General features: G+C 48.8%; 1 protein-coding gene across 4 annotated transcripts in view; it reads left to right on the forward strand.

Moving 5' to 3' along the window:
• LGMN (legumain) overlaps window positions 1–23,517 on the forward strand; it is a 207,184-nt gene that overhangs the window by 144,491 nt on the left and 39,176 nt on the right. For all 4 annotated transcript variants that reach the window (XM_069637735.1, XM_069637738.1, XM_069637737.1 and 1 more), the window contains one exon: window positions 235–301. In XM_069637735.1, the coding sequence (XP_069493836.1) occupies window positions 235–301 (67 nt within the window). The remainder of the gene's footprint in view (window positions 1–234; window positions 302–23,517) is intronic.

The raw sequence follows: 23,517 nt of genomic DNA on the forward strand, positions 1-23,517 counted from the left end.
ACTGGGTGTGTGCAATGGAAACCTCTACACCATGGCAGGCGCATCCAAGGAATCAGTTACACTGTAATCCAGCAGGGCTTTGATTGTATTACCTAGGATTGCTATGAGGTTCACTCCACCCAGAGGTGAACGGGCCAATTTCTTCGCCACATTAAGATTACTTCTGCAAGGCCAAAGCAGATGAGTTAAAGTTGTTGGCTCTGACAGTACTGTCTGGCTGTTTCTACCCTGCAGATGGTGTTCTACATTGAAGCCTGCGAATCTGGGTCCATGATGAACCACTTGGCTGATAATATCAACGGTAAGTGGTGGGAGAAGCTGGAACGATTCTGGATTATGCATATGTCCAGTGTCAAATGGACTCATTCCTTTGTTAGATGTGCCAAGAGATGCCACTGTAATAGAGGGAAACTTAATGGGGCAAAAACACATCTGTTGCAATGTGCAGTAGACCAGAATTGTTCCATGGGACATTTTCAATACCGCACCACTCCTTTTAGAAGAGGTTATCCCAGGATCAAGCCACAGGGAACAGCTCTGTGTATTGACAGTTTCAATGAGGAAGGCCCCCTGTTCTGCCTGAATTATGATTCCAGGGTAGGATGCTGAATGAAGTGGCATAGTAATGCTGCTGTTTTTATGCATTATTTATTCTGATTGTTTTGCTTGGGCTCATTGTTGAGTTGGATTTTCAGAATCCGCCGTGTGGACATATTCAGAGGACCCCCTATTCTGGTTGTTGGGGAGAATTTTCATTTCTGTGCTAATTCCCTTCAACCTTAGCGACCCCCAGCTGTTTTGTAGACTTAGGGCTTGTGTGTTTCTCCTTCCAAGTGATTGGGACCTTTTTCTCATTCACTCATGTATTTTTCTTAACTAGGAATTTTGGTTTGTTCTGTTTTATGGAGTCTGACCAACTCGATAGGCATCTGCTTTTTGCATAGAGATACACAGCACCCTTGGACTTCTCTTAATGTTTAATTACATTTTCTGGGGTGAACTACCGTTCCCAAGAATAGTAAGATGATCCCTGTCTTGCATACCTTTTTCTTTGAGGGACCAGCACACACCACCCGATGTGGAGTGTTAGCAGGGGTTCGGGGGGGTTACTTAGTAATTCCCTCTCTCACTTCTCATGTAACATTTTTTGTTACACTTACCTACTTTAAATGGCTGGTGGCAGCTCTTTCTTTGCTTTTACTCTGTTAGTTGAAACCGTTTTGAGCCCTTTGTGTGTTTTGCCTTTGGCAGGCTTTGTCCCTGAAGCCCGCCCAGGCTCCAGTGTGTCTGGAAAGGCAGGAAGTGAGGGAGTGTCCCGAAACATCTCTGTCCTTTGTCTCTAGGTGTGCCAGAGTGAAACCAGTCCTGATTGGCCGGCTGGCTGTTCTGAAAGGATAGACACCCTGCTGTGTAATTGACAGCATAGGCTGTGAATGAATGGAAAATCACATAAAAAGGAGGTTTTTGGGACTAGAGACATAGTCGACTATTGGAGAGGAACATCCGAAGAAGACGTGACAAGACGCCAGCATTACCCACCTGGACTGCAAAGTGCCCATTGAAGCCCTGCAGCTGTGCTGAACCTATTTTCATATCAACTGGGAAGACCTGTACGGCACAAATGTCCTCCCTTGGGCTGGTGGGGCCAACTAGCCTCAAGACAGGCTTCCATTTGGCGCATCCTCCACCTTGCTGTGCCTCACCAGAGCTGCAGAAGCCCAATGCCAGGGGTCCTGTGACCATTGACAAGTGCATCGTCTTGCGAAGTCCGAATCTGTCCAAATCTGTGAGCGCATCCAGAGGACCCTGTATAGCAGGAAATCTTGATCCAGAGTCCCCTCACCAGACTCCTGGACCGAGGGAGCAGGCTTCTTCTAACCAGAATTTTTGTTCTTTATTGATGCTGAGGAAAAGGCGCCAAACACCGAAGTGCTGCTGAAACAAAGGAAATCCATTGCTTGGGAGTCCCTCACCCGCGTACTGCCGCAGGAGCCCGTCAGACATCCTGCGTTTCATCACCACGACCAAGATCCAGGAACAAGGGTCTGCCAAGCTTTAGCAAGCTGGAACATTTTTTCTTTGAATCATAGGTACAGTGGGGCTTGGGGTTTTCACCTTTTAGCCATAAGTTGTGCTTCCTATCTTGCGAAGTGCTTTTTGGAGTTGATCTCAACTCACCTGCACTGGCCCAACAGCTTGTGCTCTCTACAAAGTAGCTCACTTGAGTTACTGTGATTTCTTCTGAACTTACTAACTTTGTCAAGACTTTATCTAAGAAGAAGTGCATCAGAACTATTGACTTTGTTCATTGACTTTGGCTGTCCTTGCTCCCTAAAGGCACTCATCTGAACGTACTGGCTTAGGCAATACTTTGTGCCTCATAGGTTATAATTGTGGACACTATTTTTGCTGGGATAAAAGTTTACCTGCCTCCCTTTAGGAGATTGTAATTGTTTACAAACTGTTGAAAGTATGTTCTAAATCTTATTCCAACCTTTCCTTCCTTTCACAACTCAACAATTTGTAACTGAAATAAGTACAATGCTGACCTTTACTGAAGTCACTACGAGTGTTGGAATGTTAGCATAAGAAAAGTCTTTACTAACTTTTATTGTCTTTTTTTAAAACTGAATCCTTTGATTGAATGTTACTAGTAGATGCTACCGAACTGGAGAAACAAAGAATAAAATGACAAATCTAGGACGACACTGACAACATCTAGAACTGAATAAAGAAATCCTTACTACAACAAGAGAGACAACGCTAAGTCGAATTGGACACAAGCGACACCCATAAGGACAGGAATCAGCATCCCTAAACAACTTCCAGCAAACATCCTCACCCGCCCCATAATTGCTACTAGAGATCATACTTGTATAGAGTTGTGTGAACGTTAGCACTTGCCACACCCAAACTAAGTTGCGGATACTGGCAGGGGCATTGACCGAAGGGAGTTGTGAATGAAGGAAGATACCGCTCCTGCACATAATTGCAAGAGTTGGCATTCACCACGTTCCGAAGGGGCTGGGAGCGGTAGCACGCATGAGCAACTGAATAAGATGATGAATGCTGAGCAACCGCCACATATGAAGGGAGTAACCCTGGCTGACCGATGCTACACACCGACTAGATTGCGAACGCTGTCCGGACCAGACTTGAAGGGACGAACAAACGCTTGCCTGCCCTGCATACAAACAGGTGCTATGTAGGCGGCCGGTGCCTAACTTAGGCAAGGTAATGAATGTGGGTGGATGCCATGTGGGAAAGGGACTGTGAGTGTCGGAGAGCCCCAGATCGGGACGGAGACGCAGAGATGCTCACGCACCCCACCTGAAGAGAATACAGAAGTTTAGCGCTTCGCTTCCAGACAGCGAGGCCAATTGACCAACCCACTAACAATTTCACCCTTTGCATACACCTCTAAAACTCTAACGAAACACAACCACAAGCCTACAACATAACAATCCGCACAAACTTCACTACACTGCAACAACAAAACAAACCACACATAGACGCACACAACAGCACACGACGGCTACCGACAGTAAAACACCCCAAGCCCAGCCAACGGACGTCCATGCTGAGGCCGCCAACAGCACATCACTGCTCTCTTGCATTTTTCCAGCATATTCCCACTAACCCACTTCCCACCCCTCCCTTTTTCAGAGACACCAGAGCGCGAGGGGACCACTCCTGTGCTGATAGTGCGTGGTACAAATATCCTTTAACAATAACATAAAGCTTTGAAAATAATGCTTATGTAAACCATGCGTTTGTTATAAATATTTATATATAACTTTTAAGTGTGTAAGTGTTACTTGGGTACTTGTACTTACTGATTTCAATTGTACAGCTCTACAGCTCACATTACCCCTCTTAAGATAAGCCTGGCTGCTAAGTCAAACTACCGACTTGTATAGTACAGGCCTAAATTAAAAGGTGGGTTACCTAATACCAAGGATATAAGTCTTGTGTAGTCCTCACCAGTTGGACTGCACTAATTCTTACCTAACACTGGTGAGCAGGGAAAGACACTAATGTCTAGTGTAAGGGTGCAGAAGGAGGAGACTGACACAGTCTCCCTAGCTCTAAGAGGAAGTTCCCTACCTTAACTAAAATACTATGGATTCAGTCAGGCTGTCATTGTAAATTGAGTCCACCATACTGTGTCAAAAACCCTGCTTTTGTCCCTTACACTTGTAACTAAACTAAAGAGGTAGTGGATCTTCTTGGTCCAGAAGAATGACTCCCTTCTTCTGGACAATGGATCACAGTTCCATTTGTAGGTGGGACATTTGTCTGAGGGAATGGCTTCCTTCCCCAGGTTTCAATCCCTTTTCCAGGTACAAAACAAAGTTCCAGGTTAAAATGTCAAACAACCAGCAAAGTTCTCAGTTCAACTGAAAAGCGTAAGGTTCCAGCTCAAACATCAACATTCCTTATTGACCATTTGTTACTTTTCACTATTGGGTAGCTGGAGAATGCCTCCCTTCTCCAGGTATCTTATAATTTAATTTTCCAAGAGAATGACTCCCTTCCCCAGGCATCTGACTCTCAGTATTTATCCTCCACACTCAGCCAGGGGAATGACTCCCTTCACCTGGCCTTCCTTGGCTCTGTTCTCAGATTCTCTTGGCTTTTAGTTTTGCAGTTCACAGCACCAGGGGGGATGACTCCCTTCCCCTGACCTTTCTCAATTATGCACTGACACACAAGTGGCTCACATTTCTACCAGGTACTGCCACGAAGAAGAGGACTTGAATTAATCTTCTTGATTTTTGGGTGTGGGTCCCAGATCGGTAATTGGGTTTCTTTCCCAGGGGTTTTCTCCTCACCCTTGCACAGTAATCCTGGAGTTTTCCACAGCTCCCTTGCGCCTTCACCCACCTTCCCAGCAACCCAGATAGCTTTAGGGTTCTTTCTGGCTTCCTCCAGCTGGCCTGGGGCTCTCAGAGCTTTGGCTTTGGTCTTCCTCTGGCTCTCAGATGGGCTGCGGCGCTCCCACAGCATTCCTCTACCATTCACGTGTGCATTGGGATTTGCACGCACCGTCCAAGTTCTTCTTGCGGCGACCAGGCTTCCATCCTGTTCCTTCTCGCGGGAGCAAACAGCTAGGTCTCGGTTCCCTCGTGCCTGCCACACTTGCTGGCTTCTTCCCGGTGCTCTGCCGAACCGCTTCCTCATTCGCTGTTTCTCCAGGGAGGGTTTCTCACAAAAGGTAAGTCCTTCTTTGGTTTTTGTGTTTGAACTATCAAAACGACTAGAACGCGTGTATACGTTCTTTTGAGGACTCATCATTGCGCTGTGTGTGGTCCTCATCCCAGTACTGAAGTGGCTAGTAAATCTGCAAAATAGCTGGCTACTGTCAGGACTGATTTTCTATACTCTGGCCTGGTTGACAGATGTATAGAAGGCCAATCTATATTGAGACAGGGACAACACTTGGAGCTGTAGCCAAACCAGTTCAAGGTAGCAAGGCGAGTGGTCTAGGCTAAGTCTCAACTGGTGTTGAGCTTGTAAGGGGTCCACAATGAGTACACACATTGAAATGGTCAAGGAACACACTTAGACAAACAGGTATAAAAATACTTTGAATGGATTGTGTGCACCCATGTACGTATTCCTCATCTTATGATATTCGTATCTCGCCAGCTTCGGTGCTTCGGAAAAAAATGTTTCTCGGCAGAGGGCGCAGTGCACGAGGTTGTGGCGTCAGTGTCCCTCGACGGGCTCAGTACTGCGTCGACCTCACCATCAGTATAGGTAGCTTGTGCCGCGCCCATTGGCTTTAGTTCCGTTTTTCTGATTGCTTCGCTCTCGTGTTAACGGCCCGCTTTGAATTTTCTTCAAGAAAATGTCGTCTTCTTCTACCCCTTCTACTCCCAAAACGGGGTTAAAAAAAAGTGTCGACTGTGGCTCTAGAATGTCAATCACTGACCCCGACCGCGTTTGTCTTTGGTGCCAGGTTTCGGACCATTGGACCGGTGACTGTAGCTCCTGTCAGTCAATGACGGAGAAAGCTCTTCGTGAGAGAAGAAAGGTAAACTGGCAGTGGGGCGGGAAGCGCCTCTTCGAAGGCCTCTTTAAAACATAAAAAGTCTGTTGAATCGAGATCGGCACAAGCATTCGAGGAGATCCCGATCACGTAGTAGATCGAGGCGTTCGTCATCTTCTTCATCAAAGAAGTTGAAGAGGAGACACAGATCTCCTTCCTTTTCGTCTGACACATGTACCGAATTGGTAAGATGTCCGACTAGGTCGAATTCCCCAAGAAAATAGGAAGAATTCAAAAAGCAAATGATGAAGGCTTTGAGAATGCGTCCCGACCCCCTCAAAGGAACCTCGAAAAAGCCAGACTCCGGTCGCTCCCCTGGACGACGCAGGAGAGTCAGAAACTACTAAGGCTAAGTCTAGTAGCAAGGAGGAAACTCGACGATCTCGACCCGATGTTGATTCACCCAGCCAATGCCTCTATCGAGGGAGCCGCGGCGGCCTTGGTGCAGCCTGTGGAGGCTACACCAGTGGAGGCGGCCTCGGGGCCCAGAGTCTCCCTGCCTCCGTGGAGGGAAGCCTCTTTCAGACCTATCGGTAAGACCCCTGTGAAGACCCCGGCTGAAAAAGAAGGGGGGGGGGCCGGTGGCCATTGTGGGCACGGACACAACATCTGAGGAGGAGTTGGCAGAAGTCCTAGAGGGCCTCGACGAGGGCGTCGAGGAGTCCCGTCCCCACGGGAGGGATCCCGACGAGGGTGACGAGGGTGACGAAAGTGACGGCGGCACTGGCGAGGGTCATAGTCAGCCGTCGCTCCCGTCTCTTCCGGAGCCGCAGGATAACTCGGCGGCCATTTTGTTGGCGATACAATCCTTATGTTCAGAGATAAGGACGAGATTGCCCTTACCACCGGCAGAGGACCCGGTACCAGGTCCGGCGGAGGCACCAGAGCCGGTCCCGGCAGGAAGCCCCCCGAACAAGAGAAGACGGATCCACACAGCCCCGCCTTCTCAGCCATTGCGGCCTGCTTGGCCTTTACCCACATCCCCCGTCCCTGGGGATGACACGGGAACAGACATGGCCACGACGGGTCCCGACGACGACGGCGGTGACGACGGGACGGAGCTCCCATCACCAGCCCGGGCCTCCCCGTCCGATGAGATCGGATCTTTCCATGTAATGATCGCCAGGGCATCCAAGCTTTTTCAGCTCAGCCCCGAGGAGAAGGAAGGTTTCCTTTACCAACGGCGCGAGGCCAGGAGGAAGTCAGTCCTCACCGTGCCTCTGCTGTATGACATCTGGGACGAGGGTCTCACCCTTCTCTAGAACCCTTCTACTACGCCTGCCAAGAAGGATCGGTACGAGAAGAAGTACCGGATGCCCGACGCGGCCCCTCTGTGCCTTATGGCACAACCTACCCCGGACTCAGTCGTCTCGGCGGCCAAGAAGAAAGCGGGGGGAGGGGTGTCGGTCTCATCGTCAACTTCCCCGCCGGACGAGTTATCTCGTCGGCGGCGACAGCGATTAAGGCGGCCAACGCTCTCCCGATCGTGGCCCGATACGACAGGGAGTTATGGTTCAAGATCGCCCCCCTGTTGGACTTCCTACCGGATGACAAGAGGTCCGAGGCCCTGGAGATCTTGCAAGAAGGCGAAGTGGCGTCGGACCACGCCATTACGGTGGCAACGGACATTGCCGACACCGGTTTCCGCCAGCTAGGCAACAGCGTATGCCTTAGACGACGAGGTTGGCTCAAGGCGACAGATTTCCGCCAGGATGTGCAAGCCAAGGTGCTGGACATGCCATTCGACGGGAACAACCTGATTGGGAAAACGGTGGATGAGTCCCTCCAAGCTATCAAGGTGGACACAGACTGCTAGGGTGCTAGGCGTCCTCCGGCAACAGAGGCCGTCCTTTCGGAGCGCCGGAGGCAAGCAGAGTGCCTCCAAGGGATTCGGCGGTGGCTCCTCTACGTATCGCCAAGCGGCCCGCTTATCAACCCAGGAAGCCCATAGAGGACGAGGCAAGTCGGGAGGACCCCGCCGTCGTCGCCAGGGAGGCCAGGGCGGCAAGGCATCCACCAAGCAAGATTGAACCGACAGTGGGGTCGGGCCCCCACCGAAGCACCCCGGTGGGAGGCCGGCTGGCGAAGTTCGTCAGCGTGTGGGAGTCCATCTCCACCGACCGTTGGGTGCTGGACGCCCTGGCCCAGGGGCATGCCCTCGAATTTCTAAAAAAGTGCCCCAGCATTCCACCCATGGTCAGGAAGGAAAATCACGCCCCTCAACTACTCTTGGAGGTGAGGGCGTTGCTCAGAAGACAGGAGGATGGGCCCCCCATCCTGGACCTGCGACGGCTGAACAAATACATCAAGGCACATAAATTCCAGATGGTCACCCTCCAGCACGTGCTGGGACAGCTGGAGGAGGGCGATTTCCTCTCGTCGTTGGATTTGGAGGATGCGTACTTCCACATCCCCATTCTGAAAGGTCACCGAAAGTTCCTCAGGTTTGTGGTCCAAGGACGGCACTACCAGTTCAAGGCCCTCCTGTTCGGATTGAAGTCGGCACCCAGGGTGTTCACCAAGTGCCTCGCACCAGTGGCGGCGCGGCTGCGCCTGCAGGGGATCCACGCTACCCCTACCTGGACGACTGGCTCCTCCGAGCAGGGACAAGGGAGCTTGCCGTGGATCACACAGCAAAGACCGTCCAGCTGCTCTCGGACCTGAGATTCTCCATCAACTTTCCTAAATCCCATCTGGTCCCGTCGCAAGTCGCACTGTTTCTGGGAGCAAATCTCGACAGTGGCGTGCCTGGCCTCACCGTCGGAAGAAAGGACGAAGGCCATCCTGGGCAAGGTGCAGCGTCTGCTGGCCACAGACGTGGCCAGGGTGATGTCCATCAAGTCCCTCCTCGGGATGATGTCCTCCTGCATATATCTTGTGCGTCTGTGCAGGCTTCGGATGCGCCCTCTGCAAGAGTTCCACGACACCCACTGGATCCAAGCGACGGGCAGCTTCGAGGATAGGATATCGCTCAACGAGACTTTCCGACGAGCGATCCGGTGCTGGGGCACCCGTGCTCATCTGACGGCGGGCACAGACTTTCAGACCCCATCCCACCAGATAACGGTGACGACGGATGCCTCCCTGGAAGGGTGGGGAGCGAACACCGGAGAACTTCACGCAAGAGGCCTCTGGCTCCCGGAGGAGAAGACGCTCCACATCAACATCCTGGAGCTCCGTGCAGTGTTCTGGGCCCTCAGGTCCTTTCTCCCGTCCCTCAAGGGCAAGGTGATGAGAATCTTCACCGACAACACCACCACGATGTTCTACATCCGGAAGCAGGGAGGAACCAGATCCCCAGCCCTCTCCAAGTAAGCCCAGGATCTGTGGCATTGGGCCGTCGCCCAAGGGATGTTTCTGGTGCCCTTTCATCTGGCAGGGATAAAAAACACCATCGCCGACTCACTCAGCAGGGAGCTGCGCTCGTACCACGAGTGGGAACTACGTCAGGAGCAAGTGGGTCGACTCTTCCGACGATGGGGGAAAACCCCAGATCGACCTGTTCGCGACAGCGACGAACTCCAAGTGCCAGAGGTTCGCCAGCAGGTTTCCCCAGCTGAGGAGCATGGGCGATGCTTTCTCGTGGGAAGGCCTGTTCCTTTATGCATTCCCCCCGTTGCCGTTGCTGCTCCGACTCGTCAGCCAGCTCAAGAGGTCCCGGTGCAGGATGATCCTGGTCGCACCGGTGTGGCCGAGGCAGATCTGGTTCCCGGACCTTCTGGACTTGTCAGCGTCCCCACCAGTCAAGCTGCCGGAGAAGGAGGCACCATACTTCATCACAACCCGGAGTCGCTGAACTTGCAGCCCTGGCCCGTGGTGAAGGAATTTATGAAGGGACTGTTCCGATCGTTCCCGCCGGTGAAGGTCCCTGCCCCGGCGTGGGAACTCAACGTGGTGCTGACCAGGCTCATGGGGGCGCCATTCGAGCCCCTGCATTCGGCGCCGCTGAAATTCCTATCGTGGACCACTGCGTTTCTTGTGGCCATCACCTCTGCACGGCGAGTGGGAGAGATCCAGGCCCTATCCTGCAAGCCTCCATACTTGACTTTTCATGACACGAGGGTGGTGCTGAGGACGCACCGCTCGTTTATGCCCAAGGTGCCGTCGGACTTCCACCTCAACTAGCCCTTGGTGCTACCTGTTTTATTCCCGTCGCCTTCTTCTCCGGCCGAGAGGACTTTGCAATCGCTGGATGTGGCTAGAGTGCTGAAGTTCTACGTGGACCGAACGAAGAGTTTTCGGAAGACATCACAGCTGTTTGTGAACTTTGGACCTGTGAACCAAGGGAAAGCTCTCCCAAAGGCTTCCATTTCCAGATGGCTCTCCGGCTGCATCATGCATTGTCATCGGTTGGCAAACAGACCGTTGCCCGGCCGTCCGAGAGCCTATTCGACCAGAGCGATCGCTGCTACCACGGCGTTCTTGTCTGGTGTGCCCCTGCTGGACATCTGCAGCGCTGCTACGTGGAGGTCGACACACACCTTCACGAGATTCTACTGCGTCGACTGGGATTCCAGGGAGGAGTCCAGAGTCGGCCAGGCAGTGCTGCGCAACCTGTTCACTTAAGGTGAGCCTGGTGGGGAGGTAAGAGATGCTTAATGTTGAGTTTTATGTAATGCTTAATGTTGATCCTTGCCACCTCCCGTGGTTGTGCATGTGTACTGCTATGTATTCTTATATTCATGAGCATGTGAATCCATGCCAGACCCCATGCTGGAGAAGGAACAAGTTACTTACCTGTAACTGTTGTTCTCCAGCATGGGTCTGGCATGGATTCACATGCAAACCCTCCCTCCTGCCCCTCTACGGCTCTTCACTTGGTCATACGGTCACTTTGCGTGCTACCAAATCTGAAGATGGCTGCCAGAGGCGGGGCTTAGGGAGAGGGCAGTCATTGGCTGGGGGCAGTATGACCCAGAGACCAGTGATTGTTTACTACTGAGAAAGACAGATCAGAAACAAAACTGATACTGATTTTTTCTTTACCGAGGATTCCCAGCCTGACGACGGGGAATATTCATGAGCATGTGAATCCATGCCAGACCATGCTGGAGAACAACAGTTACAGGTAAGTAACTTGTTCCACACCTTTACCTAAATCAGACTTTTTTAAGTCTATGTCCTCGATTTTTTTTTTAGGAAGAAAGTGTCTCAAAGGAAGAAATATCTCCTTTTGGAGTAAAGTTTGGTACTAGAAATGTGCCAGAGGAATTAATTGACCCTGAGTCAAGATTGAGAGACCTGTGTGATACCCTTCACTCTGCCAGTGGCATTGATACGACACCTGAGTTACAGTTTCAAAAACCTGATCATGCAGAACATGCAGATTCAGGGTACAGGTAACTAACACACAAAAGGGAGTCCCCCAGATGAACCATTAACCAAATAGTTCAAAGACCCAGTTTTTGCTACAACTTGGCCCTATTCCATGGGTTATTAAATTACCTCAAAGAACAGTACACACAGAGAATAGTTTTTTTGTTATATTAAAAAATCCATAATTTATTGCGTAGGCCATAGGTCCTACGATTACAACCTTTAAAAAACGAATTAAATCTGTTTGTAATTATGTAGATTAATCAAAACATAAATACATAAACCGATATGAAAAATGCATCAAACACATCAAAATTTTGAATTAATCAGTTGAAACTTAAGTGACATGATTTAATAATCCAATTCGAGGAAGCTCAGGCAAAAACTGTCTTGCTAACCCTATCTGTCTAGTAAATCACAGACATCCTCAATTAAACAGTGCCACTTAGTTTACATTCTAAAAATCGTTATTCATGACCAAAAGCACATTCAGGGTACAGGAACTTGATGAACAGAGTTGTTGAATGTATAGGTTGGGGTAGGTCTTTACCAAACTTTGAACAGGATAATATGACTGACATCTTGGATCAGAGCCCCCAAAAAGACCCAGTTCTTCCCTTTCATAGGGCTCTCCAAAAAATAGTGGTTGCAAATTAGGAGACTCCTGAGTCTGTTGCAGCAGTCAATAAAGACCTTCCAAAAAAGTATAGACCATCGGGCAATGACCCTGATTTTCTGAGTAAGCATCCTACACCAGAAAGTCTAGTGGTACAAGCTGCTACTTCCACGAGACAGTCAGCTTATCCATCTATCCCCCCCAGATAGAGAGGATAAAAAGATGGACGCTTGGGCCCGCAAGGTGTTCTCGGGAGGAAAGCTCAGGGCCAACGTGCTCGCCTTGGAAGCAATACGACACGCAGCAACACAGGTTCGATCCCTGGGTCCGCGCTTAGAAACCTCTGGGTATTAAGCATGTTATAAATAACCTATCATATCATATCATACCCTATGGGATTGTGTTAAGGCAGCGGCTGATCATATTCCAGAAGGCGAAGAAAGGGAAGGCTTTCTGATTATTGTGAAAGATGGGAAGGAGGCAATGGGTGAATGTCTCCAATCTGGATTGGATACTGTTCACAGTATCAGCAGATCCATGGCTGCAAGCACAGTACTGCGCAGATTTGCGTGGTTGAGGAAGCATGGGTTTGCACCAGACGTGCAGGCCATGCTACTCAACATGCCTTTCGATGGCTCTGGCTGTTCGGCAGTAAAGCTGATGAGAGCTTAGAAAAACTCCAGACCTCCAAGGCAGCAGCTAAATCACTTAGCGCCTCTATGTGACAGCCTCGAAAACCTTATTCGGGCTCATCTTCCTGTAGAGGTTATTCTTTTCAATGCTACTCCTCTTTTGGTAGAGGAAGAGGACATGCCGCACAGAAAGGTAGAAGAAATGTCCCCCCTAGTGGATGAGGAAGAGGTGCGAAATCAGCCTCAGCAACGGCATCTTTGCCCGCAACCGCTTCTGCAGCCACCTCCAAATCTCTCTGAGGCCTTGGCACACAAGACCACGGTGGGAGGCAGAATCTCTCAGCATCTGAACAAATGGCAGGGCATTACTTCAGATGCTTGGGCACTGGAAACAGTAGCTCAATGTTACTGACTTCTCTTCCTAAAAAGGCCTCAGGACCATCCACCGGGAGCCAACTCTGTCAAAATTCCAGATCCGCTCCTTGTACAGGAAATTTTAACCCTGCTAGAGAAAGGTGCAATAGAACATGTACCTGTAGCGGAGAGGAACAAGGGTTGGTACTCCCCTTATTTTCTCATTCCAAAGAAGGACGGAGGACTGAGACCCATCTTGGACTTAAGAAACTTGAACAAGTTCCTCAGGAAGACAAGTTCAAGATGGTAATCCTTCCTCAGATCATTCAGGCTCTCCAACTCCAAGACTGGTTGGTATCGTTGGACCTTCAGGATGCCTACTTTCATGTGCCAATCCATCTCAAGCACAGAAAGTACCTGAGGTTCGCGGTTGGCAGCTCTCACCATCAGTTTCGAGTTCTGCCATTCGTGATGACCTCCGCTTGAGGGTTTTCACCAAGCTGATGGTGGTTGTGGCAGCGAATCTCAGGAGAGGGGGGATTCACATTTACCCCTACCTGGACGATTGGTTGATAAGAGCTTGTTTCCCCGAACAAGCTCAGGAACATCTGGCAATCACCTGCCACTCCTTACACAAGCCGGGCTTGTCCCTCAATTACAAGAAGTCCCATATGATACCATTCCAAAGACTCCAGTTTATTGGAGCAGTCCTGGATACTTCCTCGGGGAAAGCCTTGCCTCCCGAGGTGAGAGCTCTCCACATTCTGCAGATGGTAACCAAATCCCAGAATTCCCAGTGTCTACCAGCCTACAATTTTCTGAGGTTGCTCGGCCTCATGGCGTCCTGCATTTTTCTGGTGCCAGAGGCTTGATTGAGAATGAGATCTCTTCAATGGGCCCTCAGAACTCAGTGGTCCCAATTCTCGGGGAGTATGTCGGATCTTCTGCAAGTCCCGAGCACAGTGCTCATGATCTAGTATGGTGGGCTTGCAACGACAATATCCTCAAGGGAGAATCTTTTTGGCAACCATGGCCAGAGATAACAGTAGTGATGGATGCCTCACTCATAAGGTGGGGAGCCCATACCAACGATCTAACAATCAGCGGTCATTGGTCTCCATCGGAGTCCAAACTACACATCAACCTGTTGGAGCTGAGGGCGATCAGACTAGCGCTGAAGGCCTTTCTGCCCTCTGTACAGGGGAAGAATGTCCTGATAATGACAGACAACACTGTGGCCATGTACTACCTCAACAAGAGAGGAGGCGTAAGGTCACTACCACTGTGCAGAGAGGCAATGCAGCTCTCGTTCTGGGCAATACAAGAAGGAATCTCTCTGTCGGCAGTTCACCTAGCCGGAGAGCAGAACACAGCGGCGGACGCTCTGAGCAGGCAGAGCACAGTATCCCACGAGTGGGAACTAGCTCAGGAAGTCCTTCAAGAGATCTTCACCCTTTGAGGAACCCCTCAGGTGGATCTGTTTGCGACCTTGGTCAACTGAAAGTGAGTTCAGTACTGCTCAAGGGAATTTCAGGAAAACCATGATCCTAATTCCCCTGGATTGGGCCAGGATGATGTGGTACCCGGACCTTCTGCACATGTACATCCTCCCTCTAATACGTCTTCCACAAAGAGAGGATCTTCTCTCGCAAGAGGAAGGTCGAGTTCTCCATGACGTAATGGAGATTTTGCTTTCAGCCAGAAGGCCAGCTTCTAAGTCTCTCATTGGAATAAATTCAGTAACTGGTGCAAAGATAAGAATGTGGATCCATTCCAATGTGGCACACCTATAGTGCTTTCTCTCCTGTTACATTTAGCCAATCTGGGGCTCCAGATTGCAACAATAAAAGGTTATTTGGCTGCGATGTCCATTTTCAAGCGCTCCTCGGAAGAGGTTTCCTACTTCAAAATTCCATTAATCATTCAATTCCTGAAAGGGCTCACTAATGAGTCTTCCAGTCCCTTTTCATGTCCCGATTTTGGTATTTAAATCTTGTACTTAAGTTTCTAACTTGTGTACCTTTTTGAGCCACTGCATTCCTGTCCCATGAGGCTTCTAACATTAAAAGCTGTCCTTCTTGTGGCCTTAACATCAGCCTGCAGGGTTAGTGAGTTGCAGGCTCTCTCATGCAAACCTCTGTACACTACTTTTCACAAAGACAAAGTGGTACTTAAGGTTAAACCCTCTTTCTTACCAAAAGTAGTTTGACTTTCACTTGTCATAAAAAATCATACTACCCACGTTCTTCCCTCCTCCTCATTTGGCCAAAGAAGAGGAGAGGTTTCATAAACTGGACCCAAAAAGGGCTCTCAGTTTTTATATATCAAGAATGTCAAAATTGCGTCAGGATGACCAACTTTTTGTGGGTTTTACTGGCCATAAATTGGGATTAACAGTGACAAAACAGACCATATCCCGCTGAATCATTTTGGTTAAAGTTGAGCGCTACAGATTGGCCGGAAAGATTTCTGCCGGATGGGCTTCGAGCCCATTCCACAAGGGGTATGGATACTTCTGTGGTTCTGAAGAGGGGAGTCCGTGTAGCAGATATTTATTCAGCTGCAACATGGGCATCGTTGCATACCTTCATTAAGCTTTCCTGCTTAGATGCTTCTTCCTATGAAGGATTATTTGCTAAAACGGTACTACATTCTGTCCATGATAAAAATAATGAGTACTCCCACCACCCAAATATTTCCACTACTATGGGAGTCTGTCATAAGATGAGCAATACGTCGGAGGACACAATCCATTTGAAGAACAAGTAACTTACCAATTGTAACACTCTTTCGACTGGATGTTCCTCCCACGTATTCCTCATTGCCCCTCCCATCCTACCCAGCAGTACAGTTTGTGTTATTTATACTTCTCTCTCACAAAGAGTTTTCAGTCATGAGGCACACCTGGGTGTTCCTCGAATATTTCTTCAAAAAAACAGAACTGAGGCCAACGGGCGGGCACATGCTACTTAAACTGATGGTGACGTCGACGCGGTACGGAGCCAGTCGAGGGACATTAACGCCTCAACCTTGTGCACAGTGCCCTCTGCCAAGATTTTTTTTTTCCCGAATCAGTGAAGCTGGCGAGATAGGAATATCATAAAATGAGGAATACGTGAGAGGAACATCCAGTCGAAAGAACGTTACAGTTGGTAAGTAACTTGTTCTTCTTTACTTATCGGCCAAATAACAGTGAAAAATGACTACTAACAGGTAATATTATAACTCAATACTAAAAAATTCTATACATATATACAATTACTGGAGTTGGGGAAAATACATATCAAACCCCTGAAAAGGAAGGTACAGATTAGTATTAGCACTACTAGCCCACAGAGATTCAATCCTAACTTCAGAGTTCGATCCATAAGATGTATGGGGCCTTGTGCCCAAAGGTTTAGCAACGTTCCATACGTTTTGTGAAGCTTGGAAAAAACGAAGGTAAGGTCTCTGGGTTCCAGTGAGCAGTTCCAAGTGTCGGGGGATGACTAGCTAACACACTTGTTCCCCTACTTTCGGGGGGCTTGTGTGAACACGCAATGGCAAGCCAAAGTAAGACAAAGGTTTCTAAAAGTTATCCAAACATTTAAAGGGGAATTAGGGGTGCAGGTAAGTATCGCTATAACCCACTTCTCGTACTCTGATTCTTCATGAGACTTTGCTGGTCGGTTGAAGAAGGTCCAAGGTCGCTTTTCCTGCCGCCAGTCTCAGCCCTTGATTCCCAGAGAGTGCAGGTTCGAGCAGATCTCCAGTCGGTGTCTGATGCTGGTGCAAGGACTCTCAGTTGGAGAATGCAGTAAAACTCGATGCAGGGCCCCTCTCATGACAGGAATGGACGTAGGGATGCAGTTTCAGATGACGGCCACCGATGGACAGCGACCAAAGGGATTCAATTGCTGCTGTCAGACTTTCCCTCCAATCTCAGGTCCCCTTGATGCTAAGACCACGAAATTCCGCAGAAGTAAGTCTTGTTGCACATGCCGAAGATCCCCCAATTACCAGGCCTCAACTTGGAGCGGCGACGTCTGCAGTACGGGAGCCCAAACTCGGAGCTGGTCAGCCACAGGGCGGTCCTGGGGCACTTCCATCTCTCTCGAGTGGGTGCAGGGGTCCTCTTCTTATCCAAAAAGCTAGGTACGAGCAGCAGCTCCCACTAGCCAATGACAGATCTGCCCCACGCACACACACCCCAGCCGGCGTCCAATTAGGACCACTGGCGGCAAAACTCATGCATACCACTCAGACACAATGTCACCAGTTTGTGGATTGGGACCAGACAGTCCCAGCCCACTTCCTGGCAGCAAACGCACATAGCCCTCCAGTAGCTTGCCAAAAGCCTCTGCTTTCCTGGGCACTGGAAGTCCATATAACGATTTTCCCTTCCTCACATGCCAGGAAGAAGTCTTAAAAGACAAGATGGCCAAAGGAAAAACGAAAAACTTTGTGGCATTGCCATGTTTGACCACTAGCCACAGTTAGTAGCCAAATGTTGTATGGCTAAAACAAAATGGTAAAGTATGGTTGGGTATGGAGTATCTGCACTGTGCCTCGAGAATCTAGTAGTCAAAGATTATTCAATGGTTCTTCAGAAATCATTTAGAAATGGTGTTTCTTCATTGGTATCCTAATGTGGTGTTCAGCCGACACGTGCTTCTACCTTTGGGTCATCCTCAAGGCCATGTATTCTCTGTAAACAATGTAGTTTTCCCTGTCAATCTCTATACTTTGTCTTGCAGCACATGTTTCCACATTAGGATACCAATAAAGAAATACCATTTCTCAATGATTTTTGAAGAACTATTTAATAATCTTTCTTGACTACTAGATTCTCGAGGCAGAGCGCAGATGCTCCATACCCAACCATACCTTACTATTCACTGTTCTTCAGGTGCTTATGGGTGGACCTTGGGATAGGAGTACACAGCTTGCCATTGGTTCTATTTTTCAGAGGGCATAGCGCAGTTTAACGAGGATCGTACCCGTATCGCTAAAACAAAATGCACCAAAACATTTCCCTGTTACCACCAGCTTTTCCGTTTAGCACACCTAGACTAACCAAATATCCTCTGAGTGTTAGTCAAGGGCAAAACAAAAGGTGTACCCCATTGTACTGCATTGTAATATGCATTGTACAATGATAAAAAGTTACCACAAGTTATGTGTAACTAAAAGTATTAACAAAGTAACTAGACAAAGGGAAACAATGTTTCCCAGGAACGACTGCCTCAAGCACATGTCAGTTACCCCATAACAGATGAGCAAAAGTCAGTGTAGTGAAGCTTAAGGCTTCACTGCACTGTAAAAAGATCAGGTCAGATACAAAAATAAAAGCAAAATGTTTGGGGGTCCATGTTAGGCAAGAATGTATGCAGTAGCCCTGTGGGAGACTACACCAGTCTTGCCCCCTTGGTATAGGTAGTACACAATTTGGTAGTGTGACTGAACAGCCAGACCTATCTCAAGAGGGATAAATGTGAGCTGTAGCATCGAAATTCACACACACAAGTATTCAATTAACTCTTATACTCAAGGTTTCCTAGTAAAAAAATTATTTATTTAACTCAGTTTTAAATAAGCATTCTTTAAAAGGGCAATGTGCAACAATAAAAATACACTCCATAAAAAATACACTCCATAACACGTTCTCAGAATCAAGATAAGCAAGTAGATATTCATTAGGGATGCTTCCTACACCCTGGGGTGACTTCAATTACTAGGACAGTATTGGCATTTATATATCACTTTTGTACTTTTGGGGAAAAGGCAAGGTTAAATGGAAAGAAAAAAAGGTTAACAGGCTCTCAGAGCAGGTGAGCACTGTTAAATCTCCCAATGAAGTCTAGATAAAAACATTACCCAGCAATATTCGTTAAAAACCAATGAGGGAGGAGTGGGGCCAGATATGGAAAAGGGCCCAGAAATCATCCAAATGCACCACAATCAAGGAGGCATCATATAAACTATTCACAAGATGGTACCTAACCCCACATAGGCTAAACAGAATGAATCCAGCCTACCCTCCTAGTTGTTGGAGGCAATGTGGGAGCCGGGGGGATCTCTACGACACATGGTGGACCTGCCCCAAGGCTGAAATATATTGGAAGGAGATACTGGGACACATAAGAGAGATCACGGGGAAAATGCTCCCACACGACCCAAAGGTAATACTCCTGGGGACCGCAGTTGAAGGGGTCTATGCAGAAACAGGCAACAACGCTGCCCTGATTACTCAACTACTAAACGCGGCGAGAATAACCCTGGCCCAGGGATGGAAGAACCCCAAAGGCCCAATAGTCGTGTGCTGGTGGGTCAAAGTATGGCACATTCTAGCGATGGAGAAAATAGGGGCCCTAAAGGATAACAAATATCTGAAATTCAGGGCAGTATGGGACCCATTCATAGAATATGTCACAGACAGGGAAGCTTACTTCCACAGACCCAACCTGCTTGATCAATCATGAACTAAGGCTCTGGACCAAGAGGAAACGTGAGGAGGCCCACACCTCCAGCCAACATACCCGGCCAAGGCCCGGACTGTAACAAAACTGCTTAACTGTGGACGGAAGCGGAACGATCCCAGCTCTATTGTTGTTGAATTTGTTTTTGTGTTTGTTTTTCTTTTAGGGGGGAGGGAGGAGTGAAAGGGGAAATATACCGGAATCCGAAGGGGGGAGTTATAAAAGTTAAAACTCATGGACGTACTACAAACTTGAAAACGGACAGGGGGGGGAAAGAGGGATGAGAACAATACTGAGATTTAAGTATACTGTTCCTTACCTGAATGTTTGTAACTAAGACTCCATGAGAAGAAAATAAAGTTGTTAAAAAAAAAAAAAAAACAATGAGGGACAATAGAATCAAAGTCGATGGGTCAGAAGAGTCTACAGGGAGCCAGGCCAGCCAAAGTCAATTAGGAACTAAGTTCATGGAACTAAGGCACTTCTTAGAAAGCAAAAAGTCTTGCACAAAGTCTGAGAGTTTGTTGTAGGAAATCACTGTTGGGCCACAAGCTGTTACACTTGTGAAACGTTAGAGCTAGAATAAATCTACAAGGGCAGCTACTGCAAATCTCAACTGAGACAGCAAGCTACAGACAAAGAGGTAGTTGGAACAGTACCTTAGGTTAGAAGAAGAGGATCCAGCTGGCTTCTTATCCTGGTAGCAGATTTGCAGATCCTGTGTTCCTGGGCTTCAGTCGTGGGGCCAAGAAGGAGGATGTCTGGAGGACTAATGCACAGCAGTTCAGAGGTCAGCAGCAGCTACGGGCTCTTTTCAGTTCTGCGGCACTTCGCGGTTTCAGCTACCGGCAAATAGCAGCACCGCGGATCTTGGACACTTGATGGGCTTCCTTCACTTCCTGAGTCCAGCACTCTGAGGTGACACAAGCTTGGGTTGTCCTGCTGCGGGAGGGTCCACATGATCTTCCTGGAACTTCGGTCTAGCTTAAAGGCGATGCACTCGACTATGGATTTCTCGACGCCTGGCGCTCGGTTCTAGTAGCAGCAAAGAAGTATAGCTAGTTGGGGAAGGTCTTCCAGTAAAGTTCTTCTTTGGGTTAGTTGGTCTCACCAACACAAGGGAAGAAGTCCTTTCCGGAGCTTCTCTTGTCGATTAGGAAAAGGCGTTTCAGCACAGCAGCAGGGCTTCACCGGGCAGTTCAAGGGTCCAGGTCCAGGAGGATGCAGCAAGCTTCTCTTCACGATTCCTTCGTCGAATGTTTTGTCCAGTGGTTGACTGTCTTCAGTTCAAGAAGCCTTGCCTTTTATGCAGGTTTCTCCCATTCATGCACAGCCTAGCTGTCACTCTCACATCAAGGTGGTTGTCCTGCAAGGACAGCCAGCCAGCCGATCAGGACTGGGTGCATTCAGGTTACTATGGAGACTAAGGACAGGGAGTTTCAGTCACCTCCCTTGCTTCCTGCCCTGCCAGACACAATGGAGCCAGAGGCGGGTTTCAGTACTGAAGCCCGCCAATGGCAAAGCGAACAAAAGGGTAAAACCTGGTTTGGCTTGCAGTGTAAAACCCAAGAAAGACCTCACAAAAAAGAAATGGTTTAAAAAGAAGACCAGGGCCATTTTGACAAAATTGTCACCTGTTAGGAAAGATTGTATGCCGTATCCTGTCAGAGACTGCAACAGCCGTGTCCTCTTGGCAATAATGAACCCAACTTTTGGTATAAGCATGTACTACACAAGGTGGTAGAGTGACTGAGCAGCCAGGCTTATCTCAAGAGGGGTCAGTGTGAGCAATAGGGTGGTTACACAGAGATTCACAGTGACAAGAATTCAAATAAACTCTTACACTCAAGGTTTCTTGATTAAACAATTATTCATTTATTTAACAGTCAGTTGAATAAGTCTTCATTAGGTGGGAGCAAATACGTAACACAAAAATATACTTCAATAAATACATACTCTATTTCACTAAATCTGTAGATACCCATTTGGGATGGCATACAGACACTCCTCGACCCTGAGGTGACTTAAACTAGGACACTGGACATTGATATATCACTGGCACATTTAGAGCAATACTGAGTTTGGTGCCAAAAGGAAAAGGTTTGGGAATAAAACAATAGTTAACAAATATTCTTAAGCAGGTCAGTACTTTTTGAACCCCCAATGCAAAGTAAATTCACTCTTTCCCAGCATCACAAGTTATGGAATGTGTAACTTCTTGGAGGGACAGATTAAAACACAGTCGGAGGTTGGAAGACCTGCTCTCCAACCTTGACGCTAACACCCCTTGCATCCTCATCCTGCTTGATCTCTCTTCTGCCTTTGACACTGTCAACCATGCCATCCTGCTCAACCACCTCCGTGATAACTTGGGTATCACTGGTAAGGCTCTGGCATGGCTGACTTCTTTCCTCTGTGACCGACCCGCCCAGGTCCAACTTGCGTCCGTCCTCTCAGCTCTCTTTTTCTCTACCTGTGGTGTCCCCCAGGGGTCTAACCTCTCTCCCTAGCTGTTCAACCACTACCTGGCACTCCTTGCCCACTGCATCGCCGCTCTCTGCCCCAACTTTCAATGCTATGCGGATGACACCCAGCTCATTTTCAGGCTACCCTCGGCCTCCTCCTCTCCTTCCCTCATCTCTGACTGTCTGCTATCCAGGAGTGGTGTGCCGCCAATGACCTCTGCCTTAATGCCAGTAAGACTGAGATTTTCCTCATCCGCACACCCGCTCCCTCCTTTCCTGTAGCTCTCTGGCCGGCCTCTCTTGGCCTTCTTCCTGCTCCCACCTGCAAGGCAAAAAATCGACTGGGGTAATCTTCGACTCCACACTCTCCTTCTTCTCCCCTCACATCCCTGACGTCTCTAAGAAGTCACACTACCAGCTGCACCTCCTCAGAGGTATTCTTCCTTTCCTCTCCTTCCCCCAGAAGCTCACGGTCTCCAGAGCTCTGGTTCCCTCTAGGCTGGACTATTGCAACAGCCTCTTTCTAAATCTGCCTGCTTCTACTCTCCGCCCTCTGCAACTTATCCAGAACAGGACTGCGAGACTTGTCCTTGGCCTCAAACCCAGGGATCGTATCGCTCCAGGACTGAGATATCTGCACTGGCTCCCAGTGGCTGCGAGGATTAAGTTCAAAACCCTCTGCATCGTCCACAAGGCCTTCTGGGGCCTGGGGCCTCAATACCTTCAACTCTCTCTCCCTTAATATCTTCCTTCTCGAGCTCTCCGCTCATCCGCCTCCAACTCCCTCAGGGTTAGTCGCTTCTCAAAGCACCGAGTTGGTGGTAGATCTTTCTTCGGCTGATGCCTCCCTCTGGAACAGCCTCCGTTAAACTTGAGGAGAACCATCTCCGGTTCCGGAAGCACCTCAAAACCTTTCTCTTTTGCTTCTGCTTTTTCTCCTCCTCTGCTCTACTGACCTCCTGGCTGTAACCGGAACTGCACTGGCTACCTGGACACCCTCTGATCTCGGGCCCAGGTCCCTCCCCCCACCAGCGTCACACAACTGCACTGCCCACCTGGCAACCCCTGCACTTGGGGACTGTTTCTGTATCCCTACAGTCCCCTACCAGCCCTTGACACCTGATGTCTGCACTTACCCATGCACTTGCCACATGTTTGCCGTTACTTACTTGTTTATCTATTCTTAATTGTTTTATTTATTCCCATGTAATGCACTGTCCCTGCCCCCTTCCCATGCACATGCGCAATCTGAATGACACCTGGCCTAGTAGGATCGTGTTTCTGTCCTCCCTTTGTTCCCCTCCCTTGCCTCGTTGCGCCTTGAAACCCTTGTGTATAGGCGTGTTACAAATGCCATATCATATCATATCTTATCAGGGAGCCAAGACAGCCAATGTCACTGGAGCAAAGTCTAGGGGAGCTGAAGTTCTTCTTGAAGGTAAGTAAAAGTCTTGCACAATTTGACTGACAGCTAGGCTGGAATGATTGGGTGAGAACTGAATAAAAGGCAAGACTTTTGGCTTGGAAGGCAGAGTCGACCACTGGATGAAGGAACCGAAGAAGAACTTGAAGTGGACGCCTGCTGCAACTCCTGGACTGTTGGTTTGCCCGTTGAAGCCCT

Source organism: Ambystoma mexicanum, chromosome 14 (assembly GCF_040938575.1).
Source record: "Ambystoma mexicanum isolate Mex_15411 chromosome 14, UKY_AmexF1_1, whole genome shotgun sequence".
NCBI lineage: Eukaryota > Metazoa > Chordata > Amphibia > Caudata > Ambystomatidae > Ambystoma > Ambystoma mexicanum.